Source organism: Ambystoma mexicanum, chromosome 2p, assembly GCF_040938575.1.
Source record: "Ambystoma mexicanum isolate Mex_15411 chromosome 2p, UKY_AmexF1_1, whole genome shotgun sequence".
In the NCBI taxonomy this organism is placed as follows: Eukaryota; Metazoa; Chordata; class Amphibia; order Caudata; family Ambystomatidae; genus Ambystoma; species Ambystoma mexicanum.
Window position 1 is genome coordinate 1,203,829,973 of NC_090923.1, and position 22,303 is coordinate 1,203,852,275.

A 22,303-nucleotide genomic window follows, 5' to 3' on the forward strand; every position below is an offset into this window, starting at 1 on the left:
TGTTGTCCATCCGTGAGGGATGGCTGTGGGGGCATCGTCAGCCATGAGGCTGAGGGTTTTTAAATGGCCTCCAACGGGAGGAGCGAACTACTAACTAATAACTCGAGCCCCCAACAAGGGGCCAACATTGGGGCGAGGGGGGCTGATTTTGAACTATCGGTGAGGCCCCACGCCACCAGTCTAATGGTAGCCAATCCAGTTGGCGTTCTCCCCAAGGGTAACATGATGACTTCCACCTTGGAGGAGGGTGTGGACCGCATGGGGTCTGCGGCAAGCTTCAAAAAGCTTCAATGATTCCGTCACCATACAGGTTTCAAAGGCATCGTTTTAGGGGGACATTTCGGTTTGCAGTTTCTCTGCACTCTCCTCCAGGGGGTGCATTTCTGCTTGCGGGAAGTTGCGCCTGGGTCGGGATTCGCTCCGCCAGTGGGGGGGAACCCCGCGGTCCCAGGGGAGCCTGGGTGCAAAATTGATGCTGCATCGTCCAGGTGGCTGATGGTGCGTGGGGTGCTCTTATACGAGAATTGTATCGCTGTAGGAAATAGCCACCGATAGCGGATTTGCTGGTCTCGGTGGAAGAGTGCGAGTGGACGCACCTTTCTGCATTTCTGCAAGGATAGAGGGGAGCGATACTGAAAAATTTGGAGTGGGGAGCCCTGAAAAGATAGTTTGTTGCGTGAGCGACCAATCGCCGAGATGACTTCCTTGGTAGTGTAAAAATGGACTCTTGTAATTACATCTGGGGGGGGGCGAGTCCGAGTCGGTCCCTCGACGGGGGCGAAGCCTATGAGTGCGATCCAGCAAGAGCTGGGACTCGTCCAGATTCGACAACAATGATTGGAAGAAGTTGCCCACGTACTCGGGGAGTTCTTTGTCTGAGTTCGATGTAGGCACTCCTCGGATGCGTAGGATATTGCGCCGGGAGCGATTTTCCATATCCTCCTGTTTAAATTCTAGGATCTCGGTTCTGTCTATTAGACTCTGGATGGTGCGTTGGACTTCCGCTAAGGAGTTGGAGTGCTCCAGGCCCAGTTCATCAGACTCCCCCATCCTGTGTTCGATGTTGCTAACTCTTTGCTTCGTTTGTTTTAATTTCGCGGTGAGTTCCGTCATGCAGTATCTAAATTCTGACTTGATGTCAGACATGAAAGCCAGCAGATCGTCTTTGGTTGCGAGGGTCCCTCTGTCCTCTATAGCCTTCTGTGATGTGAGTTTGGGGGAGTTCTGGTTTCTTTCCCTTTTCCGTTGCCAGCAACATGGTGGAGATATCCGCGGATTTCGGGGGTTTCAGCGCTTTAGCCATGGCTCTAGGTGGTTGGGGGGCTTGCAGTGAGTCAGCCTGAGGTTGAGGTATAGATTGACAGGTAAGATGCTGGTTGATCCGCTGGTAACCTCGGGGTGTCCGTGAGGCCAGCGGGCCCAAGGGGAGCAGCAGCCGAGGGGGAATGCGGGGGCCGGGGCACCCCCGGGGCAAGCAGGCAAAGTGGACTTCCCAGCCTGAGGGGGATAGTGGCAACACCAATAGGATGGGGTGAAAGGTGGGCACAGGGCTCACAATGGTGCAGCGGTGGTAAGCTTCTAACTCAAACCCTGCCGCAAGAGTCCAGGTGGAAGATGGGGGAGTTTGGGCCTCCCCCACAGGTGGGCAGGGGCACCCCAGGAAGCCGAGGGAGGCATCGGTGCAGGGTGAAATCAAACATCAGCGTAGGGTCCATGAGGTCTGTGCCCCTGAAAGGGCTGCTGGACTTCAGGTAGGTGAGGGGCTGCTGTTGTGGGCTTCAGGGATGCCGCTCCACTTCTTCCAAATGGGGTGTCAAAAGGGAAGCAGATGTTAATTGGGCCACAGCCACCGAGGCGGGTCCAAGGCTTAAAGTGGAGTAGAGGTGGTAGGCCTTCAATTCACCCCCTGCTGCCAGAGTCCGAGTGGAAGATGGGGGGGGGGGGTTGGGGCCCCCCAAACCGCTGTGGGCCAGAGATGGGCAGGGGCGCCACAGGAAGCCAAGGGAGGCGTCAGTGCAGGGTGACAGTAAGCAGCAGCGGAGGGTCCGAGAGGACTGGGGCCCCCAGAGGGGCTGCTGAAGATCAGATGGGTGAGGGGCCACAGCCACCCGGGCAACCCCAATATGGATCCGGTAGAGGGTGTCAGGGCAGGGCTTTGCAGAGCCGATAGGGCCCCGAGGTCAGCCGCCACAAATGGAGCGTCCCACCCCCGGAGGTTGTCCTTGGGCGTCCTCAGTAGTAGATGCCGCGGTCGGAGGACTCACCCCAGCACCGTCGTCCTCCTCAGCCGATGATTGGGGGCCCCCCTCCAGGAGGGACTCCGCCATAGTGGGAATGCTGCATCCGCTCCCCAGGGAGTACGTGGCGTTACTGTGTCGGCAGGGCCCGTCGGAGTGTAGTCGGAGGCAGGAGGGGCTCAGAGCCAGGTCCCCAGGGGCAGGGGAGAGCTGCTCGGAGCCTCCACCATCCAGAGCCACGGCAAAGAGGAGCCGGAGCGCTCCGACGCCGGCGAGAGGCGACTCGCAGAGGTAGGTCCAGTTGGGGGGCTAGCTGGGGATAACGGCGTGTTGTGATCCAATCCGTTTGTTCTATGGCCTTTTTTGTTTTTGCAGGGTTGTCAATTAGTGTCTCCAAATCTGTATCTGCTTTCCTCAGAATCTCCTTAACCCTTGATTCCAAATTAGATAGTAATTGTGATTTGGAATGTTCAAGGTGGACCTTAATATCTGCGTACAATGTATGCGGTTGTGCAGTTGTAATCAGCCGAAAAAAGGGAAACCAATCTCCAGTCAGCCAAAGAACCCAGGGATTTCAGCCCCAACTCAAACCTCAGGCAGCAAATTGGGAGGCTCATATGACTCTTTTCCAGGCTGACACTTTTTTCGTTTTCCAGAGCAAAAGTTTGGCTTCTAGTCCGTATAGAATAACTGGAACTACCTTGGCCACGTTGTATTTAGTCAAAGGGAGGATTGAAAATGTACAGTATTTGAACAAAACATTTTTCATTTGTGGTTTTAGCTGCATGATTTTTCCATTTATGTCCAATGTCACCCTACTTATTGATGGTGACGCATAAATCATGTAGCCAAGGTATAATACTTCCACCCTCAGAATAATCTTGCCCTCGAAAGTACATTTGGCATAGTGGATCTTCTTTCTCGCCTGTCTGAAAACTACTATTTTTGATTTCTTCGGATTGATGGAGAGACAATTTCCTCTGGCGTATTCTCCTAGCTTGGTCTGAAGGCATTGTAGCCCTACTGCTGTTTTGTCCAGCAGGACGATATCGTCGGCATAGGCCAGCCAGCAGATTTGACTCCCATTTATTTCCGGACTGGCCAGTGCTGTTGATTCTAATGAGTTGCCCATATCTGCCAAGTACAAGTTGAAGAAAAGAGGCCCCAAGCAGCCTGGTCTTACTCCTTTCTCCACTCCAATTGTGTCTGACAAATGCCCCTGTTCGAGTCTCGTTCTTAGTGTAGTGTTTCTATGTAATTCCACTGAGATTGGCAAGATGTATTCAGGGGTGCCCCAGCTTTGTAGTTTAAGCCAGAGGCGATCCTGGTTTACCTGGTCGATCTCTTTTGAGAGATCCACCCTGGCTCCATACAGCAGTAGATCTCCTTTTTTCTGGCTTTTTCACTGACAAAATTCAGTACTAGGCCATTTAGAGCTGCTGTTAGTCCTCTTCTGAAGCCTGTTTGAAATGTAGACAGGATATGTGCCCTCTCCACCCAATCTTCCAGTTCTTGCAGCAATCATTTCATGAACCATTTACTCTTGATATCGAGAAGAGTGATCAGGCGATAATTCGCCTGCTCTAGCCTATCGCCTCTCTTGTGGAACCATATCATTATTTCACAGTGGAGGGAATGTTTGTCCTCTTCTGAAGCCTGTTTGAAATGTAGACAGGATATGTGCCCTCTCCACCCAATCTTCCAGTTCTTGCAGCAATCATTTCATGAACCATTTACTCTTGATATCGAGAAGAGTGATCAGGCGATAATTCGCCTGCTCTAGCCTATCGCCTCTCTTGTGGAACCATATCATTATTTCACAGTGGAGGGAATGTTTGTCTCTTGAGGATCTCTTTTTAAAAAGCCAGTTTAGCAGTCTTGACCAAAGGACTGTGGTGTTCTTTAGGATTTGATATGTCAGCCCATTCGGACTGGCAGCTCGAGAGGATGAATATTTCAATATTGCATCTGCAATGTTCTGCTCATCGAAGTGCAACTGTCATGGGCCATCTAAATGGGCTCTTTGATGATCACTACAGGGATTTTCAAAATGCTGTTTAAGACATTCAGTCCAATTGGTTTCTGACACCAGATTGCATTGGGTACTTTTGGGTTGCGATTCTAGCTAGTTGATAGTTGATTTTTCACTCTTATCAGGATCCTCCACTATGCTCAGCATTCTCTCTCCATTTTGTTGGAGGCGTAGCGTTTTGCGACCCTTCGACCAGTGTTTGTATTCACAAGTTAGTTTCTTAGCCTCTCTATTATAGGACTCAGGACTGAGAAATAGCTTCTTCAATTTTTGTAGATTTTGCCTAAATTTCTTCTTTTCCTCATCAAACGAATGGCAATGCTGCTGAAATTTCTTTACTGTTACCTGACTTGGCGATGTAATGCACCAGATACATTTTGCAAAACTTTCTGGTTGACAGCTTTTCATTTGAATATCTTCTGGGATGCTCAATAAGTTAATGTTTAGATCTTGACCTTCTGACTTGTACTTACAAAGCCTTATTTTTCCCTTCTTTCATATTATCTTTTGTGTTTGATTATCCGTTTTTGTACTAAGCATATCGGAGAATACCAGCTCTAGGCGTGCATGATCACTTCCCCCGCAGGGTTTAATATTCAACGATGAGCAGCTGTAGAATAGAGTTGATGACAAAATGTAGTCTATTATGGAAAATTACTTCCCACGCTGCCAAGTTGGAGCTGCCGGGATAGCACCCGCAACTATGCCATTTATCATTTTCAGATCCCAGGCGTCCAGGAATTCAATTCATCTTCCATTATTAGAGATTCTCTGGGGTCTCATTGCCTCTTTCTTCTTTGCCAACTGTATACATTGGGTATTCAAGACCCCTGCAAGTATTATATCAATGCCCCCAGATTCTAGCCGTATCATTTCTAGTAGTGAGGACAAGATCAACAGAAAGGTGTGAAGTTCGATCCAGGCGGGGTTCCAGTATATATTGATGACAATAAATTGGAAATCTGGCGTCTGTGATCTTAGGTTAACTTTACAGGCCTGGATACCCATTTTATTACGGAAGATGAGGTCTATTTTTTTTACTTGTGGAATTCCTAAATGCCATCAGTAGACTCCTTGACGGCCTCCCTTTAGCCTTTTGTAACGCAGGCAGAGTGGGTAATGTGAAGCCCTCAATTTCCAATGGATTAACAAGCCAAGTTTCCTGGAAGATTATTATATCATTATTTCCAAATATTTGTTCTCTCATCTGTTTGGATTTAAAAGTGTTGGGACCTTGCGTGTTCCAGTTTAACACCCGATAATACCTTTGTCTGAAGAGATTGTGTTCCCATTCCTAGCTTCTGGAGAACTTGACTCAGGATTTCTAGGAAATGTACTCGGTACAGTCTAGAAGTGTGTAACTCGCCTGTTATAAATTACACTACTGTAACTGTAATAACTTATTACAGTTGGATGGTTACCACGTAATGCCTGCTGCTTCAGCCAGCACCGAATTCCAGCTACTCCTGAGCACTTAAAGCTTTCAGATTCTTTTCTTCTGAAATAGCTTTGTGACATTTTTCAGCCATTGATAAGTAACTAGTTATGGGGTTTTGTGTACTGCTGGAATTTAAACCAGGAGAGCAAGTATCTGCATATTATCACTTTTTTAAACGACAAAACTGCTTTTCGTTCATTGTATTAAAATGGTTGAAATATATTTTTGCAACACATTGTTGCATTCTGGCATAATCTGTGTTTGTTTTAACAGGTATTGTTGGAAAATCTAACAGGACAACAGGCCATACAGAATGGAGGAAGCGGCAAAACCAAATATCTGGTAATGACTTATTCACTTTTTCTGCAAAGTCAGGTTCAGCAACTCCTATTGCAGCACATATCACCCAGAATCGCTGAAGCTTGGCATACTTCAAACTGCTGACAGGTGGCACACCTGGTAGCCTGTATGATGCTTTATGGGGCTCCAAAACAACACTTATGAAGAATCGGAGTACAGTCATGATCCATGGGAGCAAGCGCCTGTGGAATGTTACAGCCTCATAAACTGAGGGAGGGCTCATTATGCCAAGCAATAATGACCCCGTCGCAAGGTCGACAAGGCCATTAGCCCATGGTGGTAGTAGTAATCCATGTTTTAGCATTTTCGGGGGGGAAGTCAAAAATGGTGCATTAAGAGTGAGTAAAGTAAACAGACCACTGAGCTAGTACGTTCAATGTGGTTTTATTTTGTAATATTGAAATAACATTGTTGTCTTCATAAGTAAGGCATTTTAATTGCAACTTGGTCGAACTGCGACAGGTTTAACATGAGCATGCATTCGTGTCATATAAAATTAAGCAGTTTTTCTATAAGAAAGTAAAAGCATTTTCCAATTTTTCATCTTTCTTTATTGTGCATTAAATAGCATATTCCATCAAAAAAAGGTTCCTGCAAGAGAGGTGGTGTCTTCTTGAAACAAAATCTTCCCTGGAAGTTACATTGCTTCCTTGTCTGCTTCTGAAAACAAAATGTTAAGAATGCAATCAATACCAGTAGTTCCTAACAGCACTCTAAACGTTTTGATTGGCTGAGAGGTCAATAACTATTTCCATGTGCTAATAATATTAAACTGTAAACCTGAAAACCTGATTTTCTTTCTGGCTGCATCCTGTCTATCCAGTTTTCTACATTTCTCCTGATTTGCTATCCCTATTTCTCTTCTTTTCTGCTGATTTGCTATCCCTGATTGTCCGTTCTGATTTGATATGCATGCTCTTTGTTTTCAGGTTTCTTGCATTAATCTGTTCCCTTTTTGTGACCGTCTTTTGAGCTCTTACTTTACTCTTTCTGTTTCCAATCTCTCTTCCCTGCAGAATACAGCATTTATCGGTCATGCCCGTGCACATCCGGGGCTGACTTTCTCACTTGGTGCCTTGGCTTCGCCTACATTCTGTCTACAATGCACTTTCCCTTTGCCAGCACTGCCTTGTTTCTCTTGGTAACATAGCATAACTTAACAAAATAGCACATGAAACTCTAAAAGAAGACATTTGAGCGATCCAAATAGTAGCCACTCGCTATCCGCCAAGAATGCCAATGCATAATAAAATCTTAAGTGTGATTCAGAGAAGTTTGAAATGCACACGGAACAACTGAGTAACATAACGTTAAACTCTATAAGCTGAGATTTTAGAGGTACAAAAGTAGTATTTTACTTTCAGCAAAATGTACTGATGAGGAAAGATTCCTTAAAATTGTGATGTGGTGATGTAGGAATGTGCATAATTAACAAGGTGGTGGAGTTACTTTAAAAAACGTGAGGGACTATAAGAAGTGAGATGCAGTAAAGACAAGCCATATTCAACCCACATGTCAGTGATAGTTACATTGCATACATTAAACCGATTTACTTATCACTGAATTTACTTTTTGCACCCTCTCACAGGGACATTTTATATTTACTGTTGCATAGCTTTGTGGGTTTGTATGCCTGTGTCTGGAGTGTGGCTGGAGAGCACAGGGCAAAAGCTTTATCTCTCAGTATGCACTGTAGATTAGGGGAGAGTCCTGAGGCAATGCTAGCATATGACAGAAACTGGGTACATACCAAGCTGATCTGAGTTGAAACAAGTATTCACAGGAACCGCATGGGTAGGAGCTGGCTGTAAGTAAAGAAACGGGGATAAAGCAAAGACGAGCAAATATACTGGCCAACACAGATTGATCAAAATAAAGGGTTTACTGGAATATAACAGCAGATTACTCTTAACAACTGTCATACAGCAGCGTCATGAGTTAGGCGTGCCGAAGAGACTGTTGTCTCCAGTTTAATCCTTACACTGAGTACAATATACTGAGGTAGGTAAAACTCCAATGGACTAGGCAAAGGCAACATAAGTCTTTCCCTTATCTGATCTGAACAGAGACCAACCCAGGGGGTCACACTGAAAACCGACAGAGTGGAGGCACAACAGTGGACCAAGATGTAATATAGATGGAAAGCAGTGTTGAAAGAAGTAACCATGTACATGACAGGATAGAGAAACAAAGTACAAAGCAGAGGCTGGAATATCAGAATTCATGAGGCAAAGGACTGAGACTAGATAGGTGGCAGCGAACACAGCGAATAAGAGGGGTTCAGGAAACTCACAGTACTTAAGAACAGGTGCTAGACCTATGGACTGAAGTCTGGTAATATCGCAGGCAAGGAACAAACAGGAAAACTTCAAGAGACTGGGATTGCAGAAAGGGTGAAAAGCTAGGCAGAAATAGGACAAGCACGTGAAGCAGAAATACTTGCAGGAAACAGGGTGTTTACAGAAAGGCAGAAAAAATATCAATAACTGAATGTCTTTAACAGCAAAACAGGGCAAGGTTTCTGAAGTCTAAAGTTGGAAATGAAGGGAAGGTTCAAAAACAGGGATACTGCAAAAGCAGACTGGAAAAGGGTGCTGCAAAGCAGCAACAAGAAACCGGATTCAAAAGCCAAAATCAGGATATTCAGGAAAGTTTCACTGGTCTCAGGAGCACAGAGGCACGAACTCCCAGTGGAACAATTGACTGAACTGCTTCTGTTCAAAGTGAGTTTCTAGCCAACAGCCCAATAGGGTGGAGCTGATTGCAGTTTCAGGCAGCTGTGTTCAATCAAGCCCAGACCCAGTTTCAGTAGCTTGCAGCTGTGGATTGTAATTAAAGTCCCTTGAGCTCTCGACAGCCTAGCCTGCAGTAGTTTGGAACAGGTGAATGCAATCGGGGCCTCTCCAGATCTCAGTAGCTTGCTGCAAACAAATGTACTTAGTATGCCTCCTCCAGCCGTCTGCCTCTCGGACAGCATATATGTACCAAAATGCTTCTGCTAGTTTAACCCAAATCCTGGAATGGAACATAAAATTAGATTGGTCCAAAACTGCAGCAGTAAAACAAGTAAATGAATGCAGAGGCAGTTTGTAGGTTTTAACTCTGCAATTATGCCATAAACAGTGTCTGAATGTGCGGATGTAGCGTTGGGTAGAATCCTGACATCACCCCCGTCCGGGTGTCCAAAAAAGAAAGCAAAGTCCATAATATGTTTTAACCTTCAGTAGCCAGTGTCAGGGTTGAAGCACTAAGTCCAAACCGATGCCCACGGAAAGGTTCTATACTCTTTCAATATAGTAGTCAAAAGCTGGAAATCAAGTAAAGGTTCAAAAACAGGCAGACTGGAAAAGGGTGCTACAAAGCAGCAACAAGAAGCCGGATTCAAAAGCCAAAACCGGGATATTCAGGAAAGGTTCACTGGTCACAGGAGCACAAAAGCACAAACTCCCAGTTGAAGCAGTTGACTGAAAAACTGCTTCTGTTCAAAGTAAGCTCATAAAGGCCCTCCCAGCCAACAGCCCAACAGGGTGGAGCTGATTACAGTCTTTGGCAGCTGTGCTCAATCATGCCCCGCCCCAGCTTCAGTAGCCTGAAGCAGCGGATTGTATATGGCTCTCGGCAGCATAGCTTGGAACAGGTGAATGCAATCGGGGCCTCTCCAGCTCTTAGTAGCTTTCTGCAAACAAATGTACTTAGTATGCCTCCTCCAGCCTTCTGCCTCTTAGACAACATACATGTACCAGAATGCGTCTGCTGGTTTAACCCGGAATGGAACATAAAATTAGATTGATACAAAACTGCAGCAGTAAAACAAATGAACGCAGAGGCATTTTGTAGGTTTCAGCTTCGCAATTATGCCATAAACAAAGTCTCTGAATGGGCGCATGTAGCGTTGCTGGGTGGCAGGTGGGTAGGATCCTGACAGCCTGCTATTAGAAGGGAGAAGCATTGACCTAATTGCTGTGGACCCAAGTTTCAGGTGATCAATGAGTCTCATGCCAGCTCTTATGTTTAAGTAATGCCCACATGTCTTCTTTTAGTGGATGCTGTCTTTATACTGTTTAAATGTTTCATGAATTATTTAAGCTTTGGGTCCCATTGCATATCTTTACCATTGAATGTTTGTTCATATAGCCTTCTAGAATGAGGGAGGGTTAATTATCGCCTCGGGCCATAACTTGGTGGCGGGGTCATTATCCCAAGCGATAATAAAAATTTCCCGAAGTCTATAAGGCTATTAGTGCATGATGATAGTAGACATACATGTTTTGGATTTTTGCTGTTGAAGTAAAAAATATCACTAAGAGCGAGTATAGTAAATAGACAAACTTAGTTGGTAAATTGGATGTGGTTTATTTTGTAGAATTTAAATAATCTGGTTGTCTTCAAAAGTTAATTGCACCTCAGCTGAACAAGAACAGGTTTAACATGAGCATGCATTAGCTGTCATGTAAAAGTAAACGGCTTTCTCTTTCGTGGGATGAATAGCATATTGCAGCCAAAACAAAAGCCTTCACAAAAAGTAACTTGTTGAAAACAAATCCTCACTGAAAATTGCATTGTTGTTTCCCTGTCTGCTTCTGAAGACAGGGTGATAATCGGTCAATGCCAGTAGTTATTGACTGCACTCTAAATATTGTGATTGGTTGGGAGGTCAATAAATATCTCCATGTGCTAATATAGGATAATCCATTTGTGGTACACCTCAGAAAGCACTCGTCCAATGGCATTTGAGTTTTCACAGCAGTTAAATTATGCCAATTGATCTGCTCCATTTGGAATTGGGAAAGTTCCAATACTGCTCAATCTGATCTCAGCCCACACATTTATAGGTGGCAGGTTTTCCACATATGCTTATTTCTGTTCAACCCATACACATTAGAAATCCATCCTTTGTCCCTCTAAAACAAATGACATCCACACATGCTATTACAAAACATTCTTCCCCTTCAGCTTCCCATCCTTTTGTCTGTGACGCGTAACCCCTCTTTCTCACTCTTAGCGTTATCGTTATCCTTCTCCTTTTCCTTCTGCAAACTAAGACCAGGATACCTCTGTTGGGGGCACAATATGCCAACTCTCCGTTAAGCCGTATTACTCTGAAACTATGAAGGTGATTTGGCAGAATATAAAAAACTATTAACATAACTTGTTCAAAACGGTGGCTAATTGCTTTTTCTGTTCTTTCACCTGGTTTGGTGAACCCAGAAGGACCTTGTCAAGGAAGAGGAAGTAAAAGACCAGGAGGAAGTGGAGGAACTGAAGCAGAAAGACCCATCCTTCAGTGCAGTACGGGGCAACAAGTCCTTGCGAACAGGCAAGCGCATCTACAGGAAGTATTTGGACACCCGGGCAGGGCAGTGCCCAGAGGAAGTGGGCATTGAACTTTGCCATCTAGCCTGTCGGTGTCTGGAAAGCCAAAAGAAACGGCCCAAAATGCAGGAGGTAGGGTTTACTTTTGTTTAGCTTCAGCAAGCTCTGTTTCTGCATGTTTTATCCTCTTGCATTGGTACTTCCAAGTGTCTTCTTAGAGGATGCATTTCACAAGGTGCAAAATAGAAATGTACACAGCCAAAACACATACAGATGACTCCCATACCTCTGCAATGAGGTTAAACAGACCTATTGGAGTCCTCCCAACGATGTCCATGTACTCCTATAATGTTTGGGTACATGATGCTGGTCTTCCGAGGTAAGCGTGGAATTTGCATTGACGTCTATGGACTGATCACTAGTGGTACTAAAAATGCCAACAATGCGGACTACTTGACACTGATCAATGAATTGAAACCTATGTTGTGTGCATGAGTTAGTGGCAATTACATGTTTCCATAAACTCGTGCTTCATTGGTCTTTGACCGTTCACACATTGAACTACCTTTGCCCATGATTGTTAAACCTCGTTGAGAGATGTGTCTTAGACCGAGAAAGCAAAATTGAAACTGACACTTCCTTTGCATTCTGACTTTATTTTGCACTTTACGGAAGCTAAAAAGTACATCGGTAAAACCATATTTACCTACCAATACCATCTAGTTGTGCCTTCATTCTGGGGTGAAATGCTTTAAGAGCAAAGGTACTGTATGGCCTCTAGATGGTTATATAAATCCATATATTCTTCTACTTAATGTTTGAAACCCAATCTCTTTTACCTTTTTGTTTTTTTTGTATTTTCATTAAGTTTGCAATAAAGAAAAAGGGTTTAACCAGGATCGTTGGAAGTATGTAAACAAAGTACATTTTTGATTACATACCAGATGTTCAAGGAAGTCACAATAGTGGCCTTGTTTTGTGGCAATAATATGCTGTAAATAGTTTAACCAGTTGGTCCCGGAAGCCAGCTGGGTCATGTTTTGTTCAAAATACACAAGCTACTGAGTAGATTTAAAACAGTGGTTCTAACCTTTATTAAGGTTACAATATTTCTGCAGACCAACATTTAAAGCATCTTTTTATCTTGCATAGTTCATTACTCCTTAAATCATTGCAAGGCTCGTTATTGCCTCCATCCATCGTTCAGTTTTGAATTTCCTGTTGGGTTTCAGTTTCCAATTCTTTTTTGTTAGCCTTAATTTGTCAGGCATTTGGGGTCTGGATCATGGGATGGATGTCCCATTAAAGAGAATATTAACATCCGGGATAGCTTCAGTAGCATACATAAGAGGAGAAGGTTGATTCTTTCAAAGACCATGCCCTATCCCTTCCTCACCATTTCACACCAGAGGAACATAGGTTCCAGGGGATTCCCCACATCGACAAGTTTCCATAAAAATGGCAATTTTGCATCTTGAGAGGTGCCAGTACTGTGCAAACAAATGTTCTGCTTCATTTTCCTGTTCATTTTGATATTAATCTTAGGGCTGCTGGATAAAATGTGTAACCAGGTAGTAACAATCCCAGCTTACTGCTCCCATCAAGTCTGCACTTATCAAAAACAAACCTGGTAGAAGCAATGATCTGATAATGGGTCGTCCTTAAGGAAGCTAGTGATGCAGCGCCCACGGCCATTCCTGGTTCCCTTGACAGATTTAACCAGTCTCCTAGCGAATCTGAGGCATTGAGTCCCAAATCTTAACTTTCTCGAGATTACATTATAATCGCAGGCTTTTGAATGGCTTTGAGGCAATATGATGAGCTGGGAGGTAAACCGGATCACCACTCTGGCTTCCCAAAAATGTTTTGCATTCAACAATTAAGCATATATTGCTCACTAGACGAAAGAACTTCAGTAAATATAGGGCCTTCAAAAAAGATGGCTTTGCTGGAAACTGAGTATTGTTGTAATGCATCTATGATGAAATATGTGTTAATTAATATGAACAATTTGTGTTTGAGGTGAATTTCAAGTTCATGATCGGTTGATGAGAATGACTGTTCAACCGAGCTTCACAAAGTGGCTTCTTTTCTCCAGTTGTGCCGTCTACAATTTTAGGGATGCAAACTCTTGCTCTTTTTATTTGTAATCTTTGGTGCATGATTACAAGTGATTCTGAGCCTTTGTAAAGCTTTCCTGCTACTTTAGTGTTATGTGCAGATTTATGGTAAGGTTTGCAAAAGAACCAAATGTACCAATGTGTTCTCAAATCCCAAAGTGACCCACTTGTCATTCCTGCCCCTAGCTTCCTCTTATTTATTATTTTACTCTGTTCTCCACCTTGTCAGTCATTTTTCATACATTGTACATAGTAATATGTGGGCATGCCCTTCCCCCGTCTTGATACACCACTGACCCTTCTCCCCTGCTGCAGCCAAAGCCAAGTGCCCACTTGTATAACTTTGTTTTTCTTTTTCAAACCTTGTAAGTAAACGTGGTGGCAAGGGACACTCCTTGTTCATTGCATTGTCTCAAGGAGCACTCGTGGGCCACAAGGGGGCATCTTGTACAGGCGTATAAAACGATGGAATGGAAAAACAGGAGAGCGCCAATGCTGAAGAGGATAAAAACAACTGCAGATGAAAGAAGAATCGAACTTCAGTTGTATGGGCCAATCTCCCACCCTGAGCATAGTCTAACACTGCCCAGGCAACTGTTAGTCCACCCAGAACAGTGCAAGAGTCGAACAATGCCACACACTGGTACCCTGCTGTATGGGAAGGAGTGGCAATGTACCAGGGTTAGTAGCTGAATTCTGAACATTGTCCTCCCGTTCTCCCTTCGGTCCCAACCCCCTGAGAGAAATTAAGGAGCGAATCATTGTGCTACCCAGGTAATTGAGAATTTGGAGATGAGGGGGTGGGGCTGGGGGGGGGAGGGTTCTACCACCCTAACCCGGAGCACCCTAAATGCATTGCTTGCTTCCTGGTTTTTCTTTTTTTTAACTTCACCTTTTACTCAAGTCATCCTGCCATGGCCACTTTCTTTTTGGTGTGCTGCCCTTAGTAACGCATATGGCTATGAGACCATGGGTGCATTTTGAAAACACCATTCTGGCACCAAGGTGATTCCATCACCCTAAATGTTTGTTATGGAGGTTGGTGAGAGCTGTGGTTTAGTTTATCCTTCACCATGGCTGTAGTACCTTTTACTGCATTAGTAATAGCCATTTAGGTACTAATGTATTTTTAAAGCTCTACTCCCTGCCATTTTGTTTTGGCCCGCGATATAGTCTGTGCACTACGAGGCACAGCCAAGATGGCTGTTTTTCTCATTCCCACAAAGAAACCTGGTTTGTGTTTAACTGTGGTACACTGGTAAAATGTCCACTCAAGTTTGACAGACTACGTCCTGTGTGGGTAGGCCAGTGTGTTTGACTTTTGTTAGGGCCAGCCTGATTGGCAGGCCTCCATACCCATATGGGCGGCCCTGCGGAAGAATTTAAGGCTGCCAGTCAATGTATTAGTGGCATACCCTATGCATTTCTCAAATCAGTACCTTATTTCTTGCAAGACTGCTGCTTAAGATGAGCGACTGCTTACGATGAGCTGAGGACCTGGTATGACCATACCAGCTGGACCCTGGCTCCATTGTACTTGCACCTGGTTTAGTCTAGGGTAGTAGATTTCTTTGATTCCCTGACAGTCCACCCTGGTGACTTGACTGCTTGTTCTTCCATGGGACAGTTTCATGTTCTTTTCTGTCAAATACTCCTTGACCAAGAGCCTTCATTGCCCGAAAGTTGGGTGGCTGTCATGATCTCTGCTTCCAAAAGGTCAGGGTTTTCCCAACTCCCTTGGAAGCAGATCCATAACCCAGGTTCCGAGTGCCAACCAGTCCCAATTGGGACCTTTTGGACCCTGTCCTGGCGCCAGTGGCACCAGGCTCATAAATATGCCCAGTCCCAGCGCTGGAAGCGCCGGGCTCATAATGCTTGGGTGGACTTACCTGCAGCAGACCATGCTGCTTACTTACCTGCCAGTTGAGCCTCTGATCCTCTTCTGTTTGGGACTACTTTTCCTGTTGGGTGGGGCAGGAGCCACTCCCTAGGTTCAGAACACTGGAACTCTTCTGGAAAGCAGGAACTCTTTTCTTACCTAGGCGAGGCTGTGGAAGGAGACACCTGAGCACTACAGGAGGCTATTTAAACCACACCCAATGGATGAATCTTGCTTTGCGTTATTCTGCATCCTCTACAGCAGAACGCTCATCGTGTCTTCTGCATCTGATCCTGGGCCTAAGGAAAAAAGGCTTACCATCCTGAATCCAGTCTTCAGCAACACCTATAAAGACAAGAAAGAACAGGTTAGCATTACGGTCTTCAGTGACAGCGCATCACTTACCTGGTCCATCGGCTGTCACCAACGCCTCGCGCTGCATTCCGGCATCTGAAAGACAAAGGCTTACCAACTCTTTGCACGCTCCGGAGGCCTTCGGCGCTGCATCCCGCATCTGAAAGACAAAACAAGGTGCTTTTAAAGACATTTGAACTACTCGAAACTTACCGTTCGTGCAGTAAACGACGGACAGCAGTCCTCTGAAGTCAAGAGGCCTGCCCCCCTTATCCAGTGAAGAAACTGGTTACAGCACCCTGCCCCGAGGCAGATGGAGAGCACGGCGTTCCCTTACCTAAGACATCTTACCCTTCGAGTCAGACATACAGTGCACAGAGGTCCAGCCCAAAGAGCCAACCGTGTGTTACACATCACCTTTGAAGATACGGTATTCGCCCAGTCAAGACCGGCGCCTCTACGGGAATCAGGTGAGCGTTACAGTGGCTTGCACCCCACTACAGCTCACTGTTGGTACATCATGGGTCACTTCTTGCCACTGAGACCATTTATTCTTAGTTGCTACTTCCTGGTTCGGTGCCCATGTCCTCCCGCTTCCTTCTTTTCAGATATTGGTACATCTAACTTGCAGCTCTTCCTTGTAGGGGACTTGAACCAGGCACCTCACTCCCTTGGACTCTAAGGACCAAGAATGACCGAGACATTTTAGTCAGGGCTGGCAGTGGAAAACGCAAATCTGGTAACTGTACTGCAAACAAGATAAGACCAACAGACACAGAGAGGAGTATAAACAACAGTTTATTTGCTTCAAGCGGACTCAGGTTCTACGCAACAATAGCTGTCTAGAGGTGAGCCCTTTACAGTAAGGAAATCGTCTTTTATGCACCCCAGTTTACATGAAATCTGCTGCGAGTGCGATGTCATCGATAGTTTACAGCTCGCTACGTACAGGGTTTTCTGTGAAAACATACATTCGTCCGTGTTTTCATGCTTGTACATTCTAGCTATCTGACCTTATTAGACAACAGACTGTTCTCACTGAAGGTGTACCAACAAAACCAACAAACATATTTTTGCCCTGACAGAGGAATATCCTGAACCGAAAGGAGCACTTCTATGCACCAGTATCAATTAGAAATGTGTGTGGCCTGTCCCCAACTTTCATTGTAATGTAGGGTCCCTTTTGATTGACATGGATAGGGGTAGGTTCCAGCTCCTGTTTTGCGCTGTCCTAGCCAAAGAATACGTCATCAGATGTGTAGTCCTCTGAACAATAATTCTGTGAGGCAGTGGTATCGAAAATGTTGACAGGCTTAGTCGGGTGTTGCTTGTCTGTATTTGCTGTATTATTGCCGAACTTCGGAGGCTGATAAAACTGAATTCTATTCGGCTCCTGCATGCCATTACTACATCCTCTTCCTCGTCTTGCGTACATATTGTTTCGCTACTGCTGGAGTATTGGTCATTGCGCCCTCCAGTGGCCGTTCTGCTTGCTTCTCATTGTTAACTCTGTTCTCATAATGCTGAGCCATCGGCAGTATTTTGGAAGTTGTCTTTGTTTTCGTGATTTGAGACTGAATTTCTAGCAAGAGAGCAGGTACAAACTTGTCAACAATCTTTCCTGATTCAGTGCTCAAATCTTGTCTGCTGTAGAAAGCAAATACCTGCTCAAATCTATTGAAATACTCTGTTGCCCCCTCAAATTTTCCTTGCTTGCAGGCTGTTAATTTGTCCCATATAATCCTTTTCTCTGGTACTAAAGTTTTAAGTTTAGCAAGGATGGCGTTGGGCAATGATAATATTTGCTCTGTAGATTTCTCACCTGCTTTTCTCTGTATGCCGGTGGCCATGAGTTCTGGCCATGTTCCCCCCTCCCCAACCCCCAATGCCCTGTTATCATTCCTGATTTATGTTCCTGATTTGATTCCATAAATCAGAAGGTAAAATGACTGGAAATAACAAATCTATATCTTTAAGGTAAAAACTGAAGAAACCAAGACCGACTGTGCTTCCTTGTAGAACCCGGTGGGGTTCTTCCTTATGTCTCGGATGGATAGTTTAATCATGTTAACTTCTTGTCTGGGAAAAGGGCACATATACAAATTGTTCAATATAGTGTGCAACAACTGTTCTAGCAGGCACGTCACCATTGGCTGGCTCTTCTCTTTGTGGGTCAAGTGTCGGAGGCACCTCTCTCATGGGCATCTGAGCGGCGGCCTTCTCAATCCAATTGTTGAGCAGTAAAGCCAAGTCGAGGGACAGGGAAGTGAGTACAGTGCCATATGAGAAGATGTACTTATATATTTCCATAACATATGCAGTACAACACCATTTCCTTTTAATGTATTCATCTTGTAGGTATTCAGCCATTACTTGTAATACCTGTTTCTGAATGGATGGGGAGTATTGCTTAAATGTGTCATTGATCTCCATAGGGGAAAGGGATGGATTAGAAATCCATCTAAGAGTGTCTCTAATCATGATGCGCATTTCTGCAGTACCTCCACCGCATTTGGGGAGAGTGCACTTCTGAATGAACCCCTTTTTTATTAAAGGCTTACCTATTCTGAAAGCATCTTGCTTTGCTATCTGTAATTCATGTAGTTCCTCCTTATATGAGAACAGCTAAGATAAGTGCTGATGTGTCTCTTCTAGTTCATTGATGGTGCATGCTGAATGATTCAAATGTTGCAATTCCCTGGGTACTGCGAATTTGCATCATTCTCAGGAAAGTGTTTTCCCATGTGTTCTAATAAATGTTTTCGTTCAGGGGTATGGTAGTCAGTCAACATATGTGAGACCGCTAATTCAGTCTCTTCCAGTATATAGTCTTCTACTGTTACTTCTAACATTGCCTTTTTATTCTCCATCCTTGCGCTACGAAGCCCTGCTCTCTGATCACTAAGCGGGCGGGAATATTGCAATAGGTGCGGTAACCTTAAGGAGCTTCAGTGTGGGAGGTGCAGTAGGCCAAGAGTCTGTCGGGCACATGCATTACTGGTGGCAAATATACATTGGGAGGTGGTGCAGTCGGACGTTCTCGTCTTTCACTCAATAGTGCGTCCATTAATTATCAGCTGTGTGGCAGCTCTTGGGTATATTTTGCATGTTCATGTTGCTTTTGTTCTTGCACTAAAGCCTTTTCTGTTTGTGTCATATGATTGCGAGCTTGCTTCTGTCTACATTTGATGCGCTGGGTTGCCTCTTTGCGCCAATCCCTAACTGCATCAAAAGCAGCTGGCCTAGCCTTTTTCTTCACTACAACTTGACTCCAAATGCTGTATCCTTGCCATTTCAAATGACCCAAAATCAGGCCATTGTAAATCAGGTACATGTCTCTTCTGGTGTGGTGATGCCAAAGACTATTGAAAATAATAGCTCCTAACCCATATTTAATATACATATCATAAGAGGGAGAACCTGCAGGTGGGACAGGCTGTCCATATTCTACCCCCAATGGATTGTTTTCTACAACAGCACAACATTGCCCACCAAGTGTGCATTTTACTGAACCCAGGCATTTTTACACAAAATAGTATCTCACCTGGGAAAATATTTTGCAAAATACTTTTGTACAAACAACTCGAAACAAACTCACCTGATTTCAATCAAGACCATTATCCCCCATCAAACGAAATCCGTGACTCATGGTCTTCAAAAGGGCGAAACGTAGACACACAGCTACGGTCCAGAACCCTCGCCTTGATGATCGCTGGGCAGATAGGCTGATGTGGATCACTAGTAGCAGCTGCGAGAAACTGGACCTCAGATTTGGCAGGGATCCCTGGTACTCAGTGGTCCCAACACTCAATCAGTCCGTCCTCGAAATATGATGGATCATTCTCGAAAGGGCCTACGTCCCGGGTGCCAATTGTAAAACCCAAATTTGGTAACTGTACTTCAAACAAGGTAATATCAACAGACACAGAGATGAGTATAAACAGTTTATTTGCTTCAAGCAGACTCAGGTTCTACACAACAATAGCTGTGTATAACTGAGCCCTTTACAGTAAGGAAATTACGTCTTTTATGCACCCCAGTTTACATGACTTCTGCTTCGAGTGCGATGTCATTGATGTCCTAGATAGTTTACAGCTCTCTGGTAGGTATAGGGCTTTCTGTGAAAACATACATTCGTCAGTGATTTCATGCTTGTACATTCTAGATATCTGACCTTATAAGACAACAGACTGTTCTCACTGAAGGAGGCATTCCTACCAATATTTTGGTTTTCGTGACAGAGGGTTACTCTGCAGCGGCATGTTTTACAGTTTCTTTAGAATGACGCTTTTGTGGTAAAAATAGAATAGAACAGAACATCTTTTGTTATAAATTATTCCTATCATTAGTATGTGTATTTGTGAGACACACGCAATTAACAGTGAAAGAAGAGAGTATCTTTACACGGCTGGTCCTGGCTGTCCAAGACTGTATAAACAGTGAGTTAATTTATTTGCAACATTTCTGTGTAGCTCAGCACTTCTATGTGGCGAACATATTTCTTTTAGCTCTAAATGGAGATTTGCAATATGGAGTGAGTGCATGAAACAAAAAATGGAGGATCTTATGGCTAACCTGAATAAATGCATTTTCACAGTAGGGTGGACACTGGGACATCACAACAGCTAATTACCATCTTTGTTAACACTCACATCAAGGAGGCAATACCCAAGAGGGCAAGGGAGAAGAGAACTGACTTGGAAATGGAACCAGATTTTGATCTAACCGGATTTCCCCAAGAACTTAGTTTCTCATAGGAACTAGTTTGGGTCAGGTATGTGGACATTAGTTACCCTAAGAATGCCTGACATGCCTAAGCTCCTCTTACCATATGGTATTAAATTGACCTAAGTCTCCAAGAGGCATGTATGGGGTTAAGGGGCTGGTCTGGTGCTAGGAACAAATGAGACGCATGCGTTTGCTGTTCAACACTGCTACGCAGCAATTGGGGCATACAGAGACAATTTTTCAGTGATTCCAACTTTGAATGTACACGTGCAATCTAGATACCACTGTCATGATCCCAGCACAGGAATACAGATTCCGTTCAGTAAAACTAGAGAGGCAAGGAACTTCATATCCATCTGTGGGTCAACAGTGGCTTCAAGCTTGGTGCAAGAGACATTTACCTCACTCCTAGTATTGTACCCATAGGCTCATTACACTCATATTGCCTTGCCTACCCTCAACATCTCAACATGACTGCCGCTAAGTGCATAGATAACTCTCAATGCATTCTACACCTGTTGCAGAGGGAGCTACTTAAGCCCCGCCTCTGCCGAAGCTCTTGCTTTGTGTCTTCTCCAGTGACGGCGGGTAACGCTTCCAGCAATCTCCTGACAGAACTTGTCAATAGAAGAAAACGAGTCAAAGATATTAATTTCAAGATCAAAAGAATAGCAGTAGAATTGTAAACATTTTCCTCAGTCCCCTGTTATATTCGTAAACTCTGCATCTTCTGTCAGAAGCTCCGTCGCAGCCGCAGCATTTCTCCTCTCAGCAGCTTTCGTCCGCGGTCACAATGTAGTCTTCCTAAAGGTTTTGCTGCATCGTCCGAAGGTATTTTCTTCAACAGTTTTTCCAAAGACCTGCAAAACAAAGATATTTAATGAATGAATAAACTTGTAAAAAGGAAAGAAAGGAGAAGTTACATTTGTGCTTATATGAAGTCTCAGCAAGGCTTTTCTTAGCTTATTTCTTACCGCACTTGTTTCTGAAGGCAGCTATTACTGTTTTTTTGACAAACTGATGTAAATTAATGTTTCCTCAAAATGAGTATAGCTGCAGCCATACCACAGCTTCAGCCCTTGTTAGGGAACCACAAACCTGCAAAAACTAAAGGAAATTCTAGCAAGAGAGATCTCTCCAATGTAGGGGCCATTCAGTATCTAATAAACTCTATATAATTGATATTTTCACCAAAAGACTTGCCCAAGATACCTTTTAGAAGACTTTTTGGACATTGTTCAGTTAAGAATCTTTCGACACCCTCAGATCAAAAGTCACCCAATGCGCCCCTGTAGAACACAGGATGAAGAGCTCCACAAAACAAAAGCACAGGTGAGAAGGGTGGGTTATTTCAAGGTACACTGTATCACACTTTTAGTTTGTGAATGGGGATTACAATAGTGGTTTTGTCGTAATTGTTGTTTCCACAGAATCAGTGCCCAGACAACAGGTCCTCAGCTGAAAAGGCATTACGCTCCCGCGGAGACCTAAGGTAAGCGCGTTACAACCATTGAATAATCGTAAAAAATGGCAGCCACATAGAGACTAAGGGACATTGAATAGTTGAAGATGAAACCTGCGCGGGGGCCTGGGCTTGATGCATCGCATGCGATGTCTACCGGTCCCCCACCCCCAATTGAAGCTGTAGACCACACGCTGCTTACCTGGGGTGTGCTCAGTGACTCGGTCGTTGCTCCCTGCTCTGACCCAGCTTGTTAGGGTTTGCATGTCCCAGTCCTCCACTGACATCACTGCTGAGCATTGCTGACCTCTGGATGCCCTTTGACTCATCAGGTCTTGTCCCGAGAGAGGGCAAGTAATGGCAGTGTGGGCAAAGGGCAC

General features: G+C 44.5%; 1 protein-coding gene across 3 annotated transcripts in view; it reads left to right on the forward strand.

Moving 5' to 3' along the window:
- The window catches only part of IRAK1 (interleukin 1 receptor associated kinase 1), a 956,043-nt gene that overhangs the window by 757,082 nt on the left and 176,658 nt on the right, over positions 1-22,303 (forward strand). For 2 of the 3 annotated variants that reach the window (XM_069645435.1, XM_069645437.1), the window contains exons 10-11: positions 5,981-6,049; positions 11,276-11,512. In XM_069645435.1, the coding sequence (XP_069501536.1) occupies positions 5,981-6,049; positions 11,276-11,512 (306 nt within the window). The remainder of the gene's footprint in view (positions 1-5,980; positions 6,050-11,275; positions 11,513-22,303) is intronic. The other variant, XM_069645436.1, reaches the window with a different exon arrangement.